This window comes from Mus pahari, chromosome 12, assembly GCF_900095145.1.
Source record: "Mus pahari chromosome 12, PAHARI_EIJ_v1.1, whole genome shotgun sequence".
In the NCBI taxonomy this organism is placed as follows: domain Eukaryota; kingdom Metazoa; phylum Chordata; class Mammalia; order Rodentia; family Muridae; genus Mus; species Mus pahari.
In genome coordinates this window covers 17,412,488-17,432,906 of record NC_034601.1, presented here as the reverse complement: position 1 = coordinate 17,432,906, position 20,419 = coordinate 17,412,488, and the positions used below count along the sequence as shown (strand labels likewise).

The 20,419-nt window shown below is 42.0% G+C and overlaps 1 protein-coding gene across 1 annotated transcript in view; it reads right to left on the bottom strand.

The window, feature by feature from the left end:
• Positions 1 to 20,419, bottom strand: part of Senp2 (SUMO specific peptidase 2) — a 39,955-nt gene that overhangs the window by 1,616 nt on the left and 17,920 nt on the right. The window contains exons 8-17 of the mRNA XM_021209212.2: positions 19,147 to 19,241; positions 18,529 to 18,580; positions 15,199 to 15,259; positions 13,267 to 13,443; positions 11,672 to 11,803; positions 9,710 to 9,913; positions 8,927 to 9,006; positions 5,212 to 5,296; positions 3,282 to 3,377; positions 1 to 980 (exon numbers count right to left, since the gene is read on the bottom strand). The exon at positions 1 to 980 is cut by the window's left edge and continues 1,616 nt beyond it. Coding sequence (XP_021064871.1) covers positions 918 to 980; positions 3,282 to 3,377; positions 5,212 to 5,296; positions 8,927 to 9,006; positions 9,710 to 9,913; positions 11,672 to 11,803; positions 13,267 to 13,443; positions 15,199 to 15,259; positions 18,529 to 18,580; positions 19,147 to 19,241 — 1,045 coding nt within the window. The 3' untranslated portion in view covers positions 1 to 917. The remainder of the gene's footprint in view (positions 981 to 3,281; positions 3,378 to 5,211; positions 5,297 to 8,926; positions 9,007 to 9,709; positions 9,914 to 11,671; positions 11,804 to 13,266; positions 13,444 to 15,198; positions 15,260 to 18,528; positions 18,581 to 19,146; positions 19,242 to 20,419) is intronic.

Here is a 20,419-nt window from a genome sequence, read left to right as displayed (position 1 = left end):
AGCTTTATATATATATTTTAAAAAAACTCTGAGGAAAAATAGGCTTACATTGAGGAGCATCTTCTGAAGTAGACAGCTCAGGCCAGCCCTTACCATGGTGAGGCTCACACACTCACCAGACCTATGACTTAACATGTACGCTCACAGTTACTTTGAATCCAGTTTCAAGAGGAAGCCAAGCTACTTCGGTTCTAGAAAAGAAAGTCTCTAAGATGAGCACGCCCTGTTCTGAGGATGCACAGATCGGGTTCCTTGGCCACATTTCCACGAACTGTGCCTGTGTCACAGCATCAGACTCTCTAAAAGGCAGCTAGATCCTACAACAGAGCATCGTCATTTCTTCTGGCACTTTCAAGCCTTAGAAGAGGGAACCTTAACTGTATGTCGGCAGTTCCCACTCCAGCATTAGAGAAGCTAGCAAACACCTCCTTCCTCCCCCTGCTGATATCTCTCTGCAGCAGGAAGTGGCAGTTTGATTAACATTCTTTTCAGAAATAAATAGTCCAAACAAATTATTTATAGCTAATTATAAAAGAGCAGTGGGAAAAGGGCACTGCCCAGTGTTTGCAAATGAGTGAATTCATGTGAACACACAGACAGAACAATTCATATAACAGATCCTGCATTTCCCACATTCATATGGAAATAACGCTTTCAAACAAAACACATGAATTAGCATTTGTTCTTGTATGGGATGAACAGTCCAGGGCTCTGAGCAGGCACAGCCTTACAAACAGGGTTGCAAGCAGCCCCTCCACACCTCTAGTCAGGGCCACTGTGGAGAGGCCTTCATGCACTCTTGAGAGCTCAGTACCTGTGAGAGAAATGATCGGGGACTTTTTAACCCACAATGCATGAGGTATATGGAAACATCCATGTAAGAACCACCAGCAGCTAGAAGACCAGGCGGGGCATTGTCACAGCAACTGCTGGTGAAGGATTTCCCACACCATCTTCTTCCGGAAGAGAGGCATCTGGTGCTGAAAGGAACAACATTGTTATACACACTGTGTGCGGCATGGCGGCCTTTAGGTGTCATAAATACAACAATGTACATGTCCTCTACATAAGCTTCACTGTTTCACATCACACACATGTTTCTAAAGCACAGTGGACTTTATTTCTAGTCAAGGCAGCCTTCTTGAATTCCTATATTCTTGACTACATCTCCAGGGCTGGGATTACAGGCATGTGTCTCTGTGTTTGGCAAAGGTTTTTTATTTATTTTGTTTGTTTGAGAAGGATCTTGCAAAACAGCTTAAGCTGGCTGTGGCCACAAGCTTCTAGTTCCCCAGCCTCTGCAGTTCTGGGATGACAAGTGCCACACACCTAGTCTATATGCATATATAAGGGCATTAATCACTCTACAGGTGCGTATGCACTTACATGCTAAGAAAAAACAAAGCTGGATACAGAATCATATACTACAGGAAAGAGTAAAAACATGCACCAAAATAGAAATGTCCACATAGTGGCACAACAGGAAACTTTTCTACATTCTAAATTAACATCATTTAAAAAAACAATTTGTTTTTATATTAAAAAGTGACCTTAAAGCAGGAAAGTATGGCTCAGTGGTAGAGGTCTTGCCTAGTATTTATGAGGCCCTATTTTCAATTTAAGTGATTTTTATTTAAAAGGTGAAAAACCAAACAAATCTACAATCTTATTTCTGTTCTACCACAATTTTGTTCCAAAAGCTGCTTATCCCCATGAAATCTCATGTCACACACAGAAAAATCAATTCCTTGCTATTTATATTAGCTGGCCATGGTGGTACACACCTATAATCCCAACACTTTAGAAAGCAGCTAAGACATAAAGATCATGAGTCTGAGGCTAGTTTGGCTCCACAGTATCCCTACATCAGTAAAATAGAACACTAACAAAATAAAACCAGAGTCTAGGGTAGGAAGTGAGAGAGACTCGGTGCTTTCACAGAGAATCACTGGCATGTTCTCAGAGCAACAAAACGCAAAACACCCAAAAGTATTTGTGACTCAGACACCCACCCCCACGTTTGATAAAATATAAGGTCCAGCTGGGAGGTGGGGGTCTGCACCTTAATTCCAGTACTGGGAAGGCAGAGGCAGGCAGATCTCTGAGTGTAAGGACAGCCTCCTTGGCTACCCAGAGAAACCTTGTCTGAAAAAAAAAATTTTTTTTTTCAAAATTGAAGTTCGCATATTTGCCCTATTCATGGTGCATTGCTATAAATAGATGGATCTCTCTCCATATAATAAATTACTGAGTTTTTGGAGGATAATATGGCAAAAAAAATTTTTTTTTTGTTTTGTTTTTTGAGACAGGGTTTCTCTGTGTAGCCCTGGCTGTCCTGGAACTCACTTTGTACACCAGGCTGGCCTCCAACTCAGAAATCCATCTGCCTCTGCCTCCTGAGTGCTGGGATTAAAGGCATGCGCCACCACACCCGGCGGGGCAAAAATCTTAATTAAAAAATATATATCACAGGGTTCCTTTTTTTTTTTTTCCTGAGACAGTCTCACTATGTAGTGCTAGTTGGCCCGGCACTCACTACACAAAGCAGGCTGGCCTGAAACTCACAGACCCTCCTCCAGTCTCTGCCTCTCTAGTGCTGGGATTAGAGCTATGCACCACCATGCCCAGTACAACACAACATTTATTCCTAGTGAAACAGCTGAGACTAATCAGTAGTGAGTACTTTATTTGAGACTCGAAAGATATGAATTCAGCAGGGGAGTCCAGTTTACTTCATGTTCCTCCAAAGCATTTAGTTCAATAAGCAGTTTGTTTGGCAGTCAGGAACTATCAAATAAAGGTCTATGAATGAGAAATAATTTTAATTGGGGTCAACTCTGGCTGTACAAAGATTGGGTCCACTATCAAACAGAAATGTAAAAGTTTCCGATGTACCCGTGTTTCCTCTCAAGTACACCATCTTGCAGAAAGGAAAGACCATTCTTTCCCACTTCCATCTTAGACTCGGGTGAGTCCTCACAGGCCCAGCTTCCCCCGCTGTCATCTATTCCCACACGCCTCTCTCCAGCTAAAAGTAACAGTAACACATAGGAACCAATCACAAATGGAGTTGAAGGAAAAGCAAGTTATCCTCTGGTTATCAGAGAGCAGGGCAGGCCGAAACCACACGCTGCCACAGAGCACGCAGGACACTGCTCCTGACCAGAGGGCCTTACCCACGGTTCTCAGTGATAGCACTGCTCATTTGAAGAGCCTGAAGTGTGCCAGGTACTGCCAAAGCACAGTACCAGCTAAGTGCACAAGCAGCAGCCTGGACTCACCTGAGTGAATGTGATAGGTTTGTCCCTAGAAATATAATCTGCATATTTACAAGTAAACATTCCACAATCACTCCCATTCAACTGTTGAGGAATCTCCTAAAATCAAACAAACAGAAAAGAGGTAAAATATCATTACAAAGACATCCTTAGTCTCTCTCTTTCTTTCTTCTTTCTTTCTTTCTTTCTTTCTTTCTTTCTTTCTTTCTTTCTTTCTTTCTTTCTTTCTTTCTTTCTTTCTTTTTGGCTTTTTGAGACAGGGTTTCTCCGTGTAGCCCTGGCTGTCCTGGAACTCAACTTTGTACACCAGGCTGGCCTCGAACTCAGAAATCCACCTGCCTCTGCCTCCCAAGTGCTGGGATTAAAGGTGTGCGCCACCATGCCTGGCCTTAGCTCTTTCTAAACAGACTGTGAAAGCAGCATGATAAAGGTCGATAAATCTGGGGTTGCACAAACACACAAACAAGCACAATCCCTCTTATTCTTTGTGGTAGAAAACCCTAACCATGCTATGGGTACATGAAACCCCACAGAAACATTTCATAGAAGAAAGAAGTGAGAACTCTACTAAAAGGCAAAACAAAGCCCACCACACATGGCGAGGGCTGAGAAAAGAGGACCCACATTTGGTTTATTACAAGAATACTAGTGACTCTTCATGTGGGACTCCTCACAGTGGGAGCCGGGCTGTCTGTGACTCTGTCCCCTGCCTTTGGGACCCTTCCCCATTACTGGGCTGTTTTGTTTAGCCTCAGTAGAAAGAGATGCTTTTACTGCAACTTGATGTGCCAAGGCTGGTTGATACCCATGGGAGGTACCCCATTCTAAAGAGAAAGGGAGGACAGGTGGACAGTGGGTCAGGGGAGGGGGAGGTTGGAAGGAAGAACTAGAGGAGAGAAAGGAGGGGAAACTGAAGTTTGGATGTAAAATTAATTAATTAAATAATACTGTTGACATTTCAAAAGTATTATCAACTTTAAAAGGGGATTAAGAAAGGGTCAATCAGGAGGCTGGTGAGGTGGCTCCCGACTGCTCTTCCGAAGGTCCGGAGTTCAAATCCCAGCAACCACATGGTGGCTTACAACCATCCCTAACAAGATCTGACGCCCTCTTCTGGAGTGTCTGAAGACAGTTACAGTGTACTTACATATAATAAATAAATAAATCTTTAAAAAAAAAAAAAAAAGAAAAGAAAGGGTCAATCATTAAGCCAGGCATGGTGGCACAAGCCTTTAATCCCATCACTTGGGAGGCAGAGGCAGATGGACTTCTGAGTTCGAGGCCAGCCTGGTCTACAGAGTGAGTTCCAGGACAGCCAGGGCTACACAGAGAAACCCTGTCTCGAAAAAGCAAACAAACAAACAAAAACAACAACAAAAAAAGAAAGGGTCAATCAGGTAGATATGAAACACAGGAATCTACTTCAATACTGCAGAGCTCACATACTCTTAACAACCAGGACAAGGGGGCCTGCTGCTAAGGATCCCTACAGTTTCAAGTGAGAAGAGAAAACCATCTCAGAGGTTGTAATCAACTAACACCATGCCGTGAGGGTTAGTCCTGTCCCTGAGGCAGAAACACAGCTAGGAACATTAGAAAATCAACCTGTATGGACTAAGCTGTGTGCCAGGCCTGTATCACCCCCCGGCCTGGCTATCAGACAGAAGGGATATATGAGAAGAATAGGGGAAGGCTTACTCCACTGCTGAATCTCACCTGGATGGCAGCAGCCTCCCTTCGATTCCCAAATGCAGTTACAACTAGGAAAGGAAAGATAGCATGCCCACCACACACACACACACACACACACGTATATGCACACACGTATATACTGGGGTCTCTCACACACACCACACACACAGCACACTTTAGGAAAATCCGTGAAGTAAGCAAGAAAGAAAAAGAAAGGTGTCCGGACCCGAGCCTCACTTACATGTGGCTTCATGCTGTAGTGGGTCCACTCTAAGAGATTGAGATCTGTATTTCTTTTGGTCTTGCTTTCATCCTGTAAATACTGACTAAAGAAAACAAGAATAAAGAATGAATGTATCAATGAATGAATGAAGGCCCAAGAGACCACCCACTGTGATTAAAAAGGACTTTGTGATATTTAGCAGGGATGTCATTCTCAAATCTGGATCTATTCGTTCTTTTAGAAATGTAACTTTTATTTTTAAAATTTTCCTCTCCTGCTAGTAAAAAATATTCATGTTCGGGGCTGGTGAGATGGCTCAGTGGGTAAGAGCACCCGACTGCTCTTCCAAAGGTGCAGAGTTCAAATCCCAGCAACCACATGGTGGCTCATAACCATCCCTAACAAGATCTGATGCCCTCTTCTGGAGTGTCTGAAGACAGCTACAGTGTACTTACATATGATAAATAAATAAATCTTAAAAAAAAAAAAANTNAAAAAAAAATATACATGTTCAAAGATATCATACTTACTTTAAAAGGAAAAAAAAAAAAAAAGCAAAACCTTTACAACAGACACTGGAAGTTTCTAGTTCTTTATACCATCTCTATACATACAATTAGATTTCACCACCAATTCCAGGCTTTTCAAGCTACTCTGTAAGAAGAAGAAACACTTCCCAGTCAAAGGCAGAGAAAGACATGGGGTGGGGATGAGGGGAGATTAACTAACTTCCCTGATAAATTTAAACACAATACAAAATACTTGCAAACTGAAGTCAAGTAGACATCAAAAAGACCATTCACAGTGACTAAGTTGCTGGTACAACTTGAAAGGTTCAACATGTGTAACTCAATGTTCTAAATTACAGGAATGGGCTCAAGGACAGAAACCCCATGGACATCTTTATAGATGTAGAAAAAACAATGATAAAACACAACATTACTTCACTTTAAAGGTTCTAAAGCAGCTTGGATTAGGGGAAAAATCATTTATTTGCTTGTTTTTCAAGAAAAATTTAATTCTCCATTATAAGAACAAGTAAACTCTTAGTAAAGAATTTAGTATATTCTGACTATTAAATATTTCTTCTCTTATACTTTTTGTCTGAGATAACATAAAAGACCTACACTAAAAATACTGAGGAAAAAGAAAAATGAATTGTTAGCTGCTTCTTTTTATTAGTTGAGAATTTTGTACATGTATTTTGATCATATTTCTGTCTGTCCCCCAACTCCCCCCCTTTTCCCTACCTTCCCGACTTTGTATCCTTTTAGTAAAATAAACAAAACCAGCATGTCCATTTTGCTGCCAATAAACTTTTAGACATGTGACCTTCTTCTGGAAAATGGTCTAGCTGGGGGAGAGGGAGCTACATCTTTAAGAAAACTGAATTCTCTGTAACAGTTCTCTGTAAGATGAATGTAGCACATCTGTTCATCCTTACTAAAGTTAAAAGCAGAAGCTGCATTTGCTGCAGTTGCCAAAGGATTATCATAGATGCGATGAAACATCATGACCAAAAACAACCTAGGGAGGAAAGGGTTTATCTGGCTAAACTTCCATATCATAGTCTATCACTGAAAGAAGTCAGGAAAGGAAATCAAGCAAGGAAGGTACCTGGAGGCAGGAGCTGATGAGGAGGCCATGAAGGATACTAATTACTGGCTTGCTTCCCAAGGCTTGCTTAGCCTGCTTCCTTATAGACCATAGGGCCACGACACAGGGATGGAACCATTCACAATGAGCTGGGCCCTGTCCCACTAATCACTAAATAAGAAAATGACCTACAGTCTTGCCTACAGCCTGAACTTATGGAAGCATTTTCTTAATTACGGTTCCTTCCCCTTAAATGACTTTAGCTTGTGTCAAGGTGACATAAAACTATGCAGTATACTGACCTTATTGATGTGCTTTAAGTATACATCCAATCAGCATAATGAAGAAGTAGCTATGCTTTAAAGGGAGGTTTCTAGCAATCAGAGTCCCCTTCTATAAGCTTTTACTGTCTGTGGTTTCAATGATCTCAGTCCAAAATATGAAATGGAAAGTTCTAGGAATAATCATTTCATAGCCAGGCGGTGGTGGCGCACACCTTTAATCCCAGCACTTGGGAGGCAGAGGCAGGAGGATTTCTGAGTTCGAGGCCAGCCTGGTATACAAAGTGAGTTCCAGGACAGCCAGGGCTATATAGAGAAACCCTGTCTCGAAAACAAAAACAAAAACAAACAAAAATAATCATTTCATAATTTTTAAACTGCACACTGTTCTAAGAAACATGAAGGAAAATCTAATACGGCCTGCTTTATGCAGAACGTTCACAATATACACCCATGAGCTTCGAAAAATGTGAGTCACAACATGACATGGGGCCGTGTGATTAAAGATGGCAGCCACAAAGCTATAGCAACAGCAGAAGGTTCTTAATGCTCAATAGCCAGAATCAAATGTATGGTGACAGGTAAACAAGTGAGGTATCTGGATATCAGTGGCTGCTTCACTGTAGCCTTGCTTCTGAACACACGGCATGTGTACTCTACACCACCATCGCCCACCAGTGCTGACTGAATCCTCAGCTCAGACTGGAGACTGCTCTACATTAGGAACCACAGAGTTTTTTTTTACTATACACAGTTTTCTGATCCACAGAAACAAATTTGTCTAATTAAACAAATTTTTACTATTTTTCTACCATCATTCCTTAGCATGAAAGTATCAAATGAATATATCTCTAGACTATACCTTTAGATTTTATCTCTAGATTATATTATGTTAAAATGTCTGATTTAATAATTGCTGTTTGGAGCTGGGTGTGGTGGTGCACATCTTTGATCCCAGCACTAGGGAGGGCAGAGGCAGGTGGATCTCTCTGAGTTTGAGGCCAGCCTGGTCTACACAGCAAGTCCAAGACATCCAGGGCTTAGGCTCTGTTACACAAAGAAACCCTGTCTCAAAACAAAAACAAAACAAAACAAAAATAAAAACAACAAAATTGCTGTTTGGGGTCAGCAAGATGGCCCAGCTGGTAAAGGTGCTTCTGCCAATCCTGACCACTTAAGTTCAATCCCAGGACCCACTTGTCATCCGATAATGTTTGCACACTATCTTATGTGCCTGTGTACATAGGGACATGCAGAAGTTTCCCCGGTGAAAAGGGAAGAAGCCCTGCTCTAACCACCCATCTATACTTGCTTGCCCTCCTGAGTGTCAGACCTACTATCATGGCAGCAGAACACTGTGTCCAAATAACAATTATCTTACTAATAGTGACCACCAAAAGGCAAAAATAACTATGCAAAGGAGAGGCTGGAAACACATAAGAAGACAGATTACCTTCATACTTTGGGTAAGCACAGTCTACACAAGTTGGTGCTACAATGCCTGTGGTTGTAGACACTAACCTGGAATATATACTTCACAACACTGAAGACTACTATATTTGGAATATTTGCCTGAACAAAACACACACTTTAAGAAATGAGTCCCACTATCAGAAAACACAGGCATGAGTTGGCGTCAGGATTACAGGCCAAGACTCCTTGGTAATAATTTTCCAGGATACCCAGAAGACCAATGCCAAGGAAATCTAATTTCAACCACAATTCTAGAGGATGTGCCTTATCCTGAAAGACCTGACGACTTGCTTTCTATGACCCATAAACACAATTCCATAAATACAAGAAATTATCCAATTGAGGAATAACAGAACACAGTGAGATTTTCAGACTTTACTTACAGAAGAATCTCACAGATCCTGTGGCCTTTTTGTCCCATAGAATCCAGATATTTAAGACACTTTTTTCTTAGGTCCATCACCTATAATGGGAAAAGGTGAAATCCTTAGACAGACATCTGTTTTTGCTGTTTGATTTTACTGAGACAAGGTCTCACTATGTAGCCTAGCCTGGCATTGAATCCCAGCTCTTCCTCTCTGCCTCCTAAGGACTCTGATCAGAGGCATGCACTGCCCTACCATGCCAGAAACGCTGTGAGCAGCAAGATTTTATTTCTAAAACTAAAAGCATCTCTAAATATTTAATACATGTAGCAATAAATAAAACACTTAGAAATTTTATCTGTGATAAAATATCACAGATGGTGTGAAATTAATAGAACATGCTCTAACTTCTATACAAAGGCCTAGAAATTTGTCAACAAATATTAGCAATCCTTCTAGTACTGGATCCACCTCCTCCTGCACTTTTCCAGACAAAGATGAAAAAGCTCTTCCTCAAAGCATGCCTTGTGGCTTTTGAAGCTGAGCACAGCAACACTTTGAGAAAGGACTGTGGAGCTGCCTGTCACTCACCGCAAGTGAGAGCAGCCTTCACTGTGAGGGAAACCATCTACACTAGGATACAATTAGCAGTAGAATCCCTTCTTAGCATGTATAAAGGTCAGGGATTGATTCCCAAGATAAGCAAAGAGAGGACAGAGGAAAAGGGGAAGAGAAGAGGGAAGGAGAAAGGAAGAGAAGAAGTCTACACCCAAACTGCAACGATGAATCCTCTCAACTCACCACCAGGCTCCAGTGTACCTTCCGATGAATAGGTACCAGAACAAGTTCTTGTTCGAAGAGATTCACCCCTTTGGTCCATCTTTTCACTGCTTGGTAACCTCCAGACTTTAGCTTAGGATAGAAGAATGTACTGAATGCATGAAGTGCTGGATAGCCTTGCTTTTTACTCCTTTCCACTAAAAGATTCATATAAAAATTAATGACCTGTAAAATATCAAAAGATTATAATGTGGAACATGACAAATACATTACAAAATTAAATTCCTATGAGAGTCAGAGTGAGTTGCTTAGGGAAGGAGCAGTCCATGCAAGAAGCCAGAAACAACTGCTCAGTACAAACAAGCAAGGCACAGAAGGATGAAGAGCCACGGCCTGAGCCCCTCAGCAGCCTGCTTGTCTAGTACATGCGAGGCCCGGGACTCAATCACCTCCCTAAAGAAAACCCAGCAAGTCATGTGACTGAAAGTTTGAAGCACATGAATAATGTTTCTATGTACTAATGAAAGGACATATGCAAGTGTTATGCATAAAAATGAATTCCTAACTATAGGACTACATCCAAAACACACCTCAACTTGGACATACTTCCCAGAAGGAGAAATGCCAAAATATTTATGGAACTTTTGAGCAATAATTTCTTCAAAAATTTTCAAATATAAAGTGTTTTTCAAAAGCTTTATAATAAGCATATTTATATTTACAAATGATAGTATTTCCATGTAACTAGGCTTGTGACATAGGGAGGTGGAGCAAATGGGAGAAAATTCAAGGACAGAACAGTTGAAGAGCCAAATGAAAAAGTAGTAGTAACTAAGCCAGCTTTTGCAGAATATGTATGATTCGGACAACAAATGGAGTGACTGTTTATAGTTATCACTTGCTATGCCTTAAACACACACATCAATCAAAAACTCTTTAAGAGTTCCTTTTTAATTATGTGTACATATGTGGGTATATGCACATGAGTACAGGTTTGAGTGGAGGCATAAGATCCTCTGGAGCTGGAGTCCAAGCTGGGAAGCAAGGACCCTGTGAAGAGCAAGCGTTCTTACTGCAGCGGCATCTCTTGTCCTTGCTCTAAGACTCTTCTAAAGGATCTACTACTCAGCGTGACAGCAGTAGGCAATGACTCTCATGAGCACCCCACCCGCCACGGATGAGGCTAGCACTAAGAGAAGCTGAAGGAGAGAGTACCATGGTCCCCTTCCCTTCCTGTGTGAAGGCTCAGCACCACTTCCCATCACTGTACCAACAGGAGACAGGGAAGCTATAGGCACTGATATCAGGCTCTGTAGTCATCACAGCCTTTTGGGGGTTGGTGGGTGTGTGTGTGTGGTGTGTGTGTCTCACTATGTAGCCCTGGCTGGCCTGAATTCAGTATGTACTATGAACAGAGGTCTGCCTGCCTTTGCCTCCTGAGTTCTCCTGGTATTTTAAAAGCATGTGCCACTACACCCACCACAATGAATTTTTAATGATATGCTTTTGCTTTAAAAATTACCAGTCAGGGGATGCACAACCCACAGGGACAGTGCTTGCACAAGGACTTCGGTTCAATTTCTGGTATGGAAGAACAACAAAACAAATGAACAACACCTGGGGTGGTGGAAAAAAACTATGACCTATTACTCAGGAGGATGAGGTAAGTGAGGCAGGAGGATCACAGCAGAGGTCAGGGCCTGACTGAGCTACATAAGGTAGGCCAGCCTGGACAAGTTAGTGGAAACTTTTCTCAAAATAAAAAGCTAGAAGAAAAAAGAAAAAAAGAGGGTGAGGATATAGCTCAGAGCATAGAGAGCACATGCTTGTTGAACGTGGGAGACCCTTGGTCCAATCCCCAGCACTGAAAGGCAACCAAACAGAAATTGAAGCTGCTTTCCCAACCCCTTCCCACTGAGGTCACTGATGACAGACAGACACTAAGAAGAGTGACAGGCAGAGCAGGAAAGGTAGAGGACTGACCTCATCATTGAGCCAATGATAGTTCTTTAAGGTCTGGATATCTCCTCGAGTGATTCGCAACTTGAAAGCGCTGCTCAAAATCTCATCTGGTGGGCCGTGGCCCAGGGCATTACTGATTTCCTTTTCCATGTCCTGAATTAGATGATGCTACATTAGCATAGAACCACTATCAGGTATCGAAAGACTCAGACTGCAAAAAAACTTTCATCTCAGTAACACCTGATCACCTTTGAGAAAAACCACTATTCAAACTACAGTGTAAAAACATTCCAATTTACAACTGTAAAACAGTTGGATGGTGGTAGTTCGTGCCTCTAATTCCAACACTCGGGAGCCAGGGGCAGGCAGATCTTTTTTTTTTTTGGTTTTTCGAGACAGGGTTTCTCCGTGTAGCCCTGGCTGTCCTGGAACTTACTTTGTAGACCAGGCTGGCCTCGAACTCAGAAATCCGCCTGCCTCTGCCTCCAGAGTGCTGGGATGAAAGGCGTGCGCCACCACGCCCGGCAGCAGATCTCTTGAGTTCAAGGCCAGCCTGGTCTACTCAGCGAGTTCCAGAATAGCCAGAGATATACAAGAAACTCTGTCTCAAAAAACTAAAATGAGAACAAAAACAAAAATTAAACCAGTCTTAAATAATGGCTATCTCCTTGAATTATTTTAATGATTTATGCAGCTAAATGTATATTTAGCTTATGAACCAAATCACAATTATTTCCATTATTGCTTTTTTCCTTTGCACACAATTTTGTTATCTTATGGCTTGATCTCTCTACCTCTGACATGGTTAGCTTTTATGTTCATCTTGACAGGACCTAGAATCACAAGAGAAAAGAATCACAACTAGGGATTATCTACATCTGGTTGCCCTGTGGGTACACCTGTGGAGTTTGTCTTAATGAAGCCAACTGCTGTGGGGGGGGGGGGGACCCAGCAGAGTCTGAGTATGAGCAAGTAAGTGGTTATGCATCCATGCATGAATGTGATGTGCCCAGCTGGAACATATGAACTCGCACCTGGAAATGGGAACTGCAGTAAGCTCTTTCCCCTAAGACACTTTGTGTCAGGTTATATTATAATGGCAGTAAAAATGAAGCTACAAGAACTTCATGTGCAGTGACTGTACGCATTAGAGACATCTATGCTAAGTGAGACCCCTCCACACACACCAGGATAACAGGGTTCTTGATTCAGTATGAAGAGTCCCTTTTAAAATAAGAATTTTAACTACGATGAGGCTCATGGCATGGATTGTCATGAATGCCAGACCAACCTGGGCTAAGTAACCACCAAGACCCAGTTTCAGAAACAGGAAAAAAAAAAAAAAAAGAAAAAAAAAATAAATAAACCAACCAACCAACCAACCACCAAAAAGCCCACCCACACCAGTTCCACTTGATCCACCAGGCCACCCCCACACAGGCCACAAGTGATCAATATAGACAAATGAGCAGACCTGGGGGCTTTGTTTTGTGGTTTTAAACTTCATATATTCCTTATCTGGAGAAATTTCTCAAAGCAAAGCTGCACTTCAGTTTAGAGAAGCTGTGGCTAGTCTGAAACAGCCATCTTACTCTGATCTACACACAGAACTATACCTCTGTAAGCTCAAAGAGATCTTCTGTTCTTCTGTCCTTGTCCCTGCTTGGGAAGCTCTTTTCCTTCGTCTCGAGCACTGACGGTCTCCTTCTGAGCAGGCCGTTGCTCCCACTCCCTAGGCGGAGGCGGGCAGACACTTCTTCTGACAGATCTGGCTCCATTTGGTGTCCTCTTGTCTGACCAAAAAAGTTCCAACATTGACAATGCTTGATTTTGTACACATAATGCAACACTGCATACAGAATATAAAACACTGTACAAGTTATGGAAGAAACTGTTTTCTAGTTTTAACTCCACTATGGAATCCCACATTGGTTAGTGAATACGTGCATAAAGATATGCTGGATAGTGAAAGGTAAGACCCCACGTGATGCCCCATGGCTTCCATCCCAAGCTGCTTCTCTTCTACACAGCCCACTGACATGAAGACTTTGGGTCTAGTCAGTTTGGGTGTGTGATGTTTTTTATAAGGCTTATAAATTTTTTTTAAAAATGTCAAAGTCTAGCATTAACTTGAAGAGCGACAATGACCCCGCCCACCAGCCCGCCCGCCCTGGTAAAGGTGAACATAAGCTTCAGAGTTAAACACAGGCCCACAGGGCACATCAGTTACAAACAGAAACACCATTCCTCTGGAACTAGGAAGGGAAACATTTTCAGTCCTATTCCATTCTAAAATGTAGATAAAACATGTTTGTAAAGTTCAGAAATGTACAAGGTATGGGCTACTGACATCACACAGAGGAATCTACTTCTTCAAAGTCATCCCGTGTTAGTTAAAGCTATATGTACGTATGTATGTATATATATATATATATATATATATATATATATATATATATGTATGTATGTATTCAGTCCTTTTTCTGTGTAAGGATTGGAACCTAAGACCTTTAACATGCTAGACAAACACTCTACCACTGAACTACAGTCTACTCCTCTATTTGATGTTTATACTGCAGAAAACAAAGTACTGTAGGAAATGCACTGAACAGGAAATTGCCATTAATGGCCACTGATTAAATAGTGAAAGCCTCTATAAGGACTGGAGATTAGGACCAGGAATGGAGCTCAGTGGTAAAGCACTTGCCTGCAGATTCAAAGCTGACACCTTGTAAGTTTCTTAGGAAATGTATTTAAAAACAGAACTTTGGAGTAGAGCTATAGAGTCTCAAGATACCAGTGAGCTTTCTTCACTCTGACTGCCTGGTAGTTCCCATTCACTCCTTCATTTTATAAAAAGACTAGCTCACACTTTGCTGTCTAGACTGGCTTAACTGTCTAGATTTGGTCCTCCCTGAGTGCTAAGATTATAAGCATTCTGTTTTGACTAATGGATGATAAATGATAATTAAACAAAAAGAGTTTATCTGGAATCACTGGAAACAGAGAACATTAGATAAGGGGACGTTTTAGTAATTCTACGCAAATAAAATGTAAGTAACATAAAGTTTCAGTTGCATTTAATTAAGAAATACATTTCTGTGTGGGGTATGGTAGTGCACACCTGCAATCCCAACAGAGGGTTAATTAATTGATCAGGAGGCAGAGGCAGGTGGATCTCTACAAGTTTAAGGCCAGTCTGGTCAATATAGCAAGGCTGCATAGTAAGACCACAGGGTGTGGGGATCGAGATTGATTTCTGCCAGATATTAAATATTTAACAAAGTAACTTTGTTATTAAAAACCTGAACATGCCTACAGAGAAACTGAAACACTGATTCTAATACTTACATTAAAAGTAGACTGGGCAGTGGTGGAGTACACCTTTAGTCTCAGTACTTGGGAGGTAGATGTCTATGAATTCGAGGCCAGCCTGGTCTACAGAGCTAGTTCTAGGAAAGCCAGGGCTACTTCCTTGTTTCCGGTGGCATCAAAATGTCAGTCCAGTGACAAGGCAAATCTAACCTTTACCAAGGGATTCTACTTACACCGTCCTTTTCAAACCGGAGTCCCACCACCTTCTCTGTATCAGCTCTTCCTTTCGAATACCTGGAGAGGAAACCATTACAGATCTACAGAGATGTTTAACATGGTACATATTAGTTCCACAAGTAACATTTATTAAACTGGTGATAATAGTGCACATCTGTAATCCCAGAACTCAGGGAAGTGGAGGCAGGAAGACCAGTAGTTCAAGGCTACATAAGCACTGCCCTGTCTCTGCTTCCTGGCCTGTCATAAACAGACCGTGTCATTCTAATGCTTTCCTCAGCACTACAGACAGACTGTCTTCTCTAAATCTCTAAAATAAACCCTTCCTCCCTAAGGTCATTTGTGTCAGGCATTTTAGCAGCTATGGAAGGAAACTAACACGAAAAACAAATGCTAGAAAAGTGGGGTTGCTGTTGTGACCAACCTCTCTTGGCTATTACAATGTTGGAACTAATCTGAGGAAGAAATTGCAGATCTAGTTTAAAGAGAGACACTCTAGAATACTGTAATGGGAGATTCTGACAGGTGTTGAGAAGACCAGACTGTGAGGGAGAAATGCAGACACTACTAGGTAAAAATGGCTCCATTTTCTTTGCAATTTAAGAGGATGGCATTCAGGAAGAGGTGGCCTATGCCTGTAAACCCTGCCTTCAGTGGGCAGAGGACAGAGGATCGTGAGTTGAGGTCAGCCTTACTTACAAAGTAAGACCCTGTCTTAGAGTTGACAGCTGTGAACAGACACCATAACCAAAGTAAGTCTTATAAAGGACAACATTTGATTGGAGCTGGTTTACAGGTTCAGAGGTTCAGTCCAGTATCATTAAGAGCATGGCAACATCCAGGTAGGCATGGTGCAGGCAAAGCTGAGAGTTCAACATATTCATCTGAAGGCTGCTAGTGGAAGACTGACTTCCAGGCAGCTAGGGTGAGGGTCTTAAGCCTATGCCTACAGTGACTCATCTACTACAACCAGGTCACACTTTTTTTTTTCTTTTTCTTTTTTTTTTTTTTTTGGTTTTTCGAGACAGGGTTTCTCTGTGTAGCCCTGGCTGTCCTGGAACTCACTCTGTAGACCAGGCTGGCCTCAAACTCAGAAATCCGCCTGCCTCTGCCTCCCAAGTGCTGGGATTAAAGGCGTGTGCCACCACACCCGGCCCAGGTCACACTTTCTAATAGTGCCACTCCCTGGGCCAAGCATATACAAGCCATCACAGACCCTGTCTCAAAAGACTGGGAAAAGGGAGCTGAGGAGGTGAATGAGTTGGTAAAATACTGAGTTTGGTTCAGTATGCATGTAAAGCTGTGTGCAAGGGCTCATGCGTACAATATGGGCTGAGGCTTGCTGGCCAGCCAGTTTAGTCAAATCCATTCAAATCAATTCCAAGTTCAATGAGAGACCGTGCCTCTATACTGTCTCTACCTTTGACTTCCACTTGTATGCACACATATACACTGCCTGCCCATTCCTTTAAAAATAAAAAGAGGTGGGAAAGCAGTAACAAACTCAGGAATTTGAAAGGTAGTTTAGCAAGTGTACAGGAAAACTTGGAAGGAAAATGTAGAGCAAAGGGATTTGAAACTGAAACACTGGGCTGAGGTGGCTCAGCAGGTAAGAGCACTGACTGCTCTTCCAAAGGTCCTGAGTTCAAATCCTAGCAACAACAATTCCTCTGGCGAGTCTGAAGACAGCTACAGTATACTTATGTAAATAAATCTTTGGGCCGGAGTGAGTGGGGCCGACTGGAGTGAGCAGAAGTCCTAAAATTCAATTCCCAACAACCACATAACGGTTCAAAACCATCTGTACAGTTAAAGTGTACTCATATACATAAAATAAATAAATCAATCAAAAAAAAAAAAAAAAAAAGAAAAAGAAAAAGAAAACTGACACACTGAAAGCAATGGACAAGGTGATGCAATTATTAAAAACAAGTAGCACTGGTAGGGTTCACTCCAGCACCCTTGATGCAAAGAAACCATTAGGTGTTCTTCCCTAGAGTAAGGAACTGGCCACGGGCTTTAGAGCACAAAACTGCCAATTCATTATTACATTATTGTTTCCAGAACAGTTCATTTGTATGCCTGTAATCTCAAACTTATTTATTTGAGGGGCAGCAAATGATCTGTGATACACATGTATAAATCAGAAGGCAACCTAAAGAAGGTGGTTTTCTCTACTATGTGGGCTCTGGGAATCAAACTTAGACTTCCGACTTGGTGGCAAGCACCTGAGCCATCTTGTCGGCCCTGTTCATTTTAAAGAAAGCCCTGAGAACAAAGGCGCCCTCCGTGCACAACGCTGCCTATGGGTCATCCTCCTAAACACTCAGAGGACACAGCAGCTTTTATCAAGCTGGTAAGAGACCTCAGTTTTGTCCACGTGGTACTGTTTTTGCACGCATACAGTATGTAGGAGTTATAGGGTCATGGAGGAGTTTACCTGATTTCCAAGAGCCTGGAGCCTAGCAATGTGTAACAGGATTAGCCTCCCTGTGGGGAGGTTTGGGAGGGCAATAGTAAAGCCTCAGGGTCAATGCAGACTCTGGTGTGTTGGAGGAACGCCATGTGTAACACACACAACTCACAACCTGCCACCTCCTATGCTAAGACTTTACACACATGTTGTCTCTGCTGAGCTGTGATCCTGCTTTGGTCTCACTGCTCCTTTCTCATTGCCCCATTAGTTCCTTTGGGGATGCACTATTTACCCTGTGCCACAGTATGAACAGAAGTACATCGTTTGCATGTAAATGGGGGTCTCAGCTAACCGCTGCCAGTCTTAGGTGAGCCTTTTTGAAGAGTACTTGCTACTCCGCAAAGTTCCTGCACCCACATGGCGGCTCCCAACCTTTTGTAGCTCTAGTTTCAGTTCTAGGGCATCTAAAGCCTCTCTGGACTCTGTGCACACCAAGCACACAAGTGTTTGTAGCTTCAGTCACAACCTCTTCACCCATGCGGTTTCCTTAACAAACACAGTCAGAAGGACCAGATCTGGACTCTTGGCCACAGTTGGCAAGTCTGCTACCAAGTAATAACTACCCAAAACCCCAAGGACAGCAGACCAGCCTTCATCATTCCTATGTTCAAGACAGTGGCCACTGGAGACCCATACTCTTAAGAAGCACCTACTTGCCCACTTCCTTATGGCTGAGGGATGAGAGACAGCTGAGAAGGGTCTGACTTAAGAACTATTCCTTTATTCCTGAGTGCTGACTAGCTACTAGACTGAGAAGACTCACAGTTCCTCGTGGTTACTCATAAATGTAATTTGCAAAGTGAGAAAACTTAATTCTAAATGAAATCTTAGAATTAAATGAGCCATGTACCTCTTTTCACTTCTCATTGAACAGAGAGGTCCTCTTGTTTCAACAACTCTATCTGTGGGGATGGAAAGAAAAGATCCTTTACTAACCAATCACAGGTTGGAATTTCAATCCACAGATTGCAAGCACCAGCACATTTGTTTGCATCGATGCTAATGTGAGTTAAAAAGCCACTGGGGCCTCAAAGAAGTACCTAAAGTACACAAAACTTTCTCTTCCTTAACTCCTGAGCACAACTGATACCAGTTCATTTGATAAGCTAAAGTCATTCAGTGAACAGTTATTGGAGAAATATAAGCAAATAAATTAATTTTAGTTTCACAAAATACAATACTATACAGGCATTTCAACAATCAACTTAATCTTTTTTTTTTTTTTTTTTTTGGTTTTTCGAGACAGGGTTTCTCCGTGTAGCCCTGGCTGTCTTGGAACTCACTTTGTAGACCAGGCTGGCCTCGAACTCCAATTTTCTTTTTTAAAATAAAACTTCACGTACTAGATAAGTACTAGCCAATGTCTTGAAGCCTGACAATATTTTATGGCCTGGTATACCACATTTCAGTAGCGTGCTCTCACATGAACTACAGGCAGTGTCTTAAGAAAGCTAAATGTGCAACTCACATTGTTTTGGAACAAAATGGGTTGTTCTGACACCATGATTCTGCTCCTCCACCCAGCCTTTGGTCTTTAATGTGTCCATCTGAATTCTCTGAGAACTTAGAAAGACAACAGTGAAGAAGATCAGATCAGATACAAAGGGAGAAAGACCTTAGAGTGTAAGTATTCCCATCCCAACCCACAGCAGAACAAAACCTACGACACGTACCGGCTAAAGTTAAGATTCCCAAATAACAATTCATTCTTTCTGCATTCAATAAGCTAGACAATGCTGTGACTCAACTTGCTAGCTCCATACTTCATGGGACTCTGTGTATTTGCAATCACTTGCTAAGTTACGAGATGAGCTGACACTCTGGACCTGCACGTTCCTGCCCACCTATCCAGATCAGACATCACTCCTTTCCACTCTCGCTTATCTGCTCAAATCACTAGGATTAAGCAATGTCAGAAGCAATGTCCTTAGGACTAGTTGACTTTAATCTTGTTTCTAAGCAGAGGATGCTAACGTGCAATCACCAGATGCCTCAGAGACTGTGTGTGTGTGTGTGTGTGTGTGTGTGTGTGTGTGTGTGTGTGTGTGTGTGTGTAAGGAAAGGAAAATGAAATACAAAAACTGTGTCAGGGTAAAGAAGGAAGCAAGAAAGGGAAGGAAAAGCTGGGCAGAAGGAAGGAGCCAGGTCAAAGGCAGACAGACAGATATTGTAGGAAATATTTGTGTTCTACCTGAGTAAGAGTTCATGTGAGTTGGATGTGGTATCAAATGAATATAATCCCAGCAAGTGGGAAGTGGGGGCAGAGATTTACAATTTCCAAGCTAGCCTACGCTAGATAGTGAGATCCTGTCTTGAAAAACAACAAACAAAACAAAAAATCAAAACAAACCAACCAACCCAGCCAGGCAGTGGTGGTGTACACCTTCAATCCCAGCACAATTCAGGAGGCAGAGGCAGGCAGATCACTGTGAATTTGAGACCAGCCTGGTCTACAGAGTGAGTTCCAGTACAGTCAAGACTACACACAGAGAAACTCTTTCTCAAAATACAAAAAACAACAATAACAAAAAAAGAAAAAAGAAAGAAAAAAAAAAAAGAATTCATGTGGGCAAAGGACTCTAAAACTAAGAAAAAATCCCATTCTGTAAACCACGGTGTAGTGTCAGATATTCTATAAGCACTGTGTAGTGTCAGACATTCTATAAGCACTGTGTAGTGTCAGACATTCTATAAGCACTGTGTAGTGTCAGACATTCTATAAGCACTGTGTAGTGTCAGAC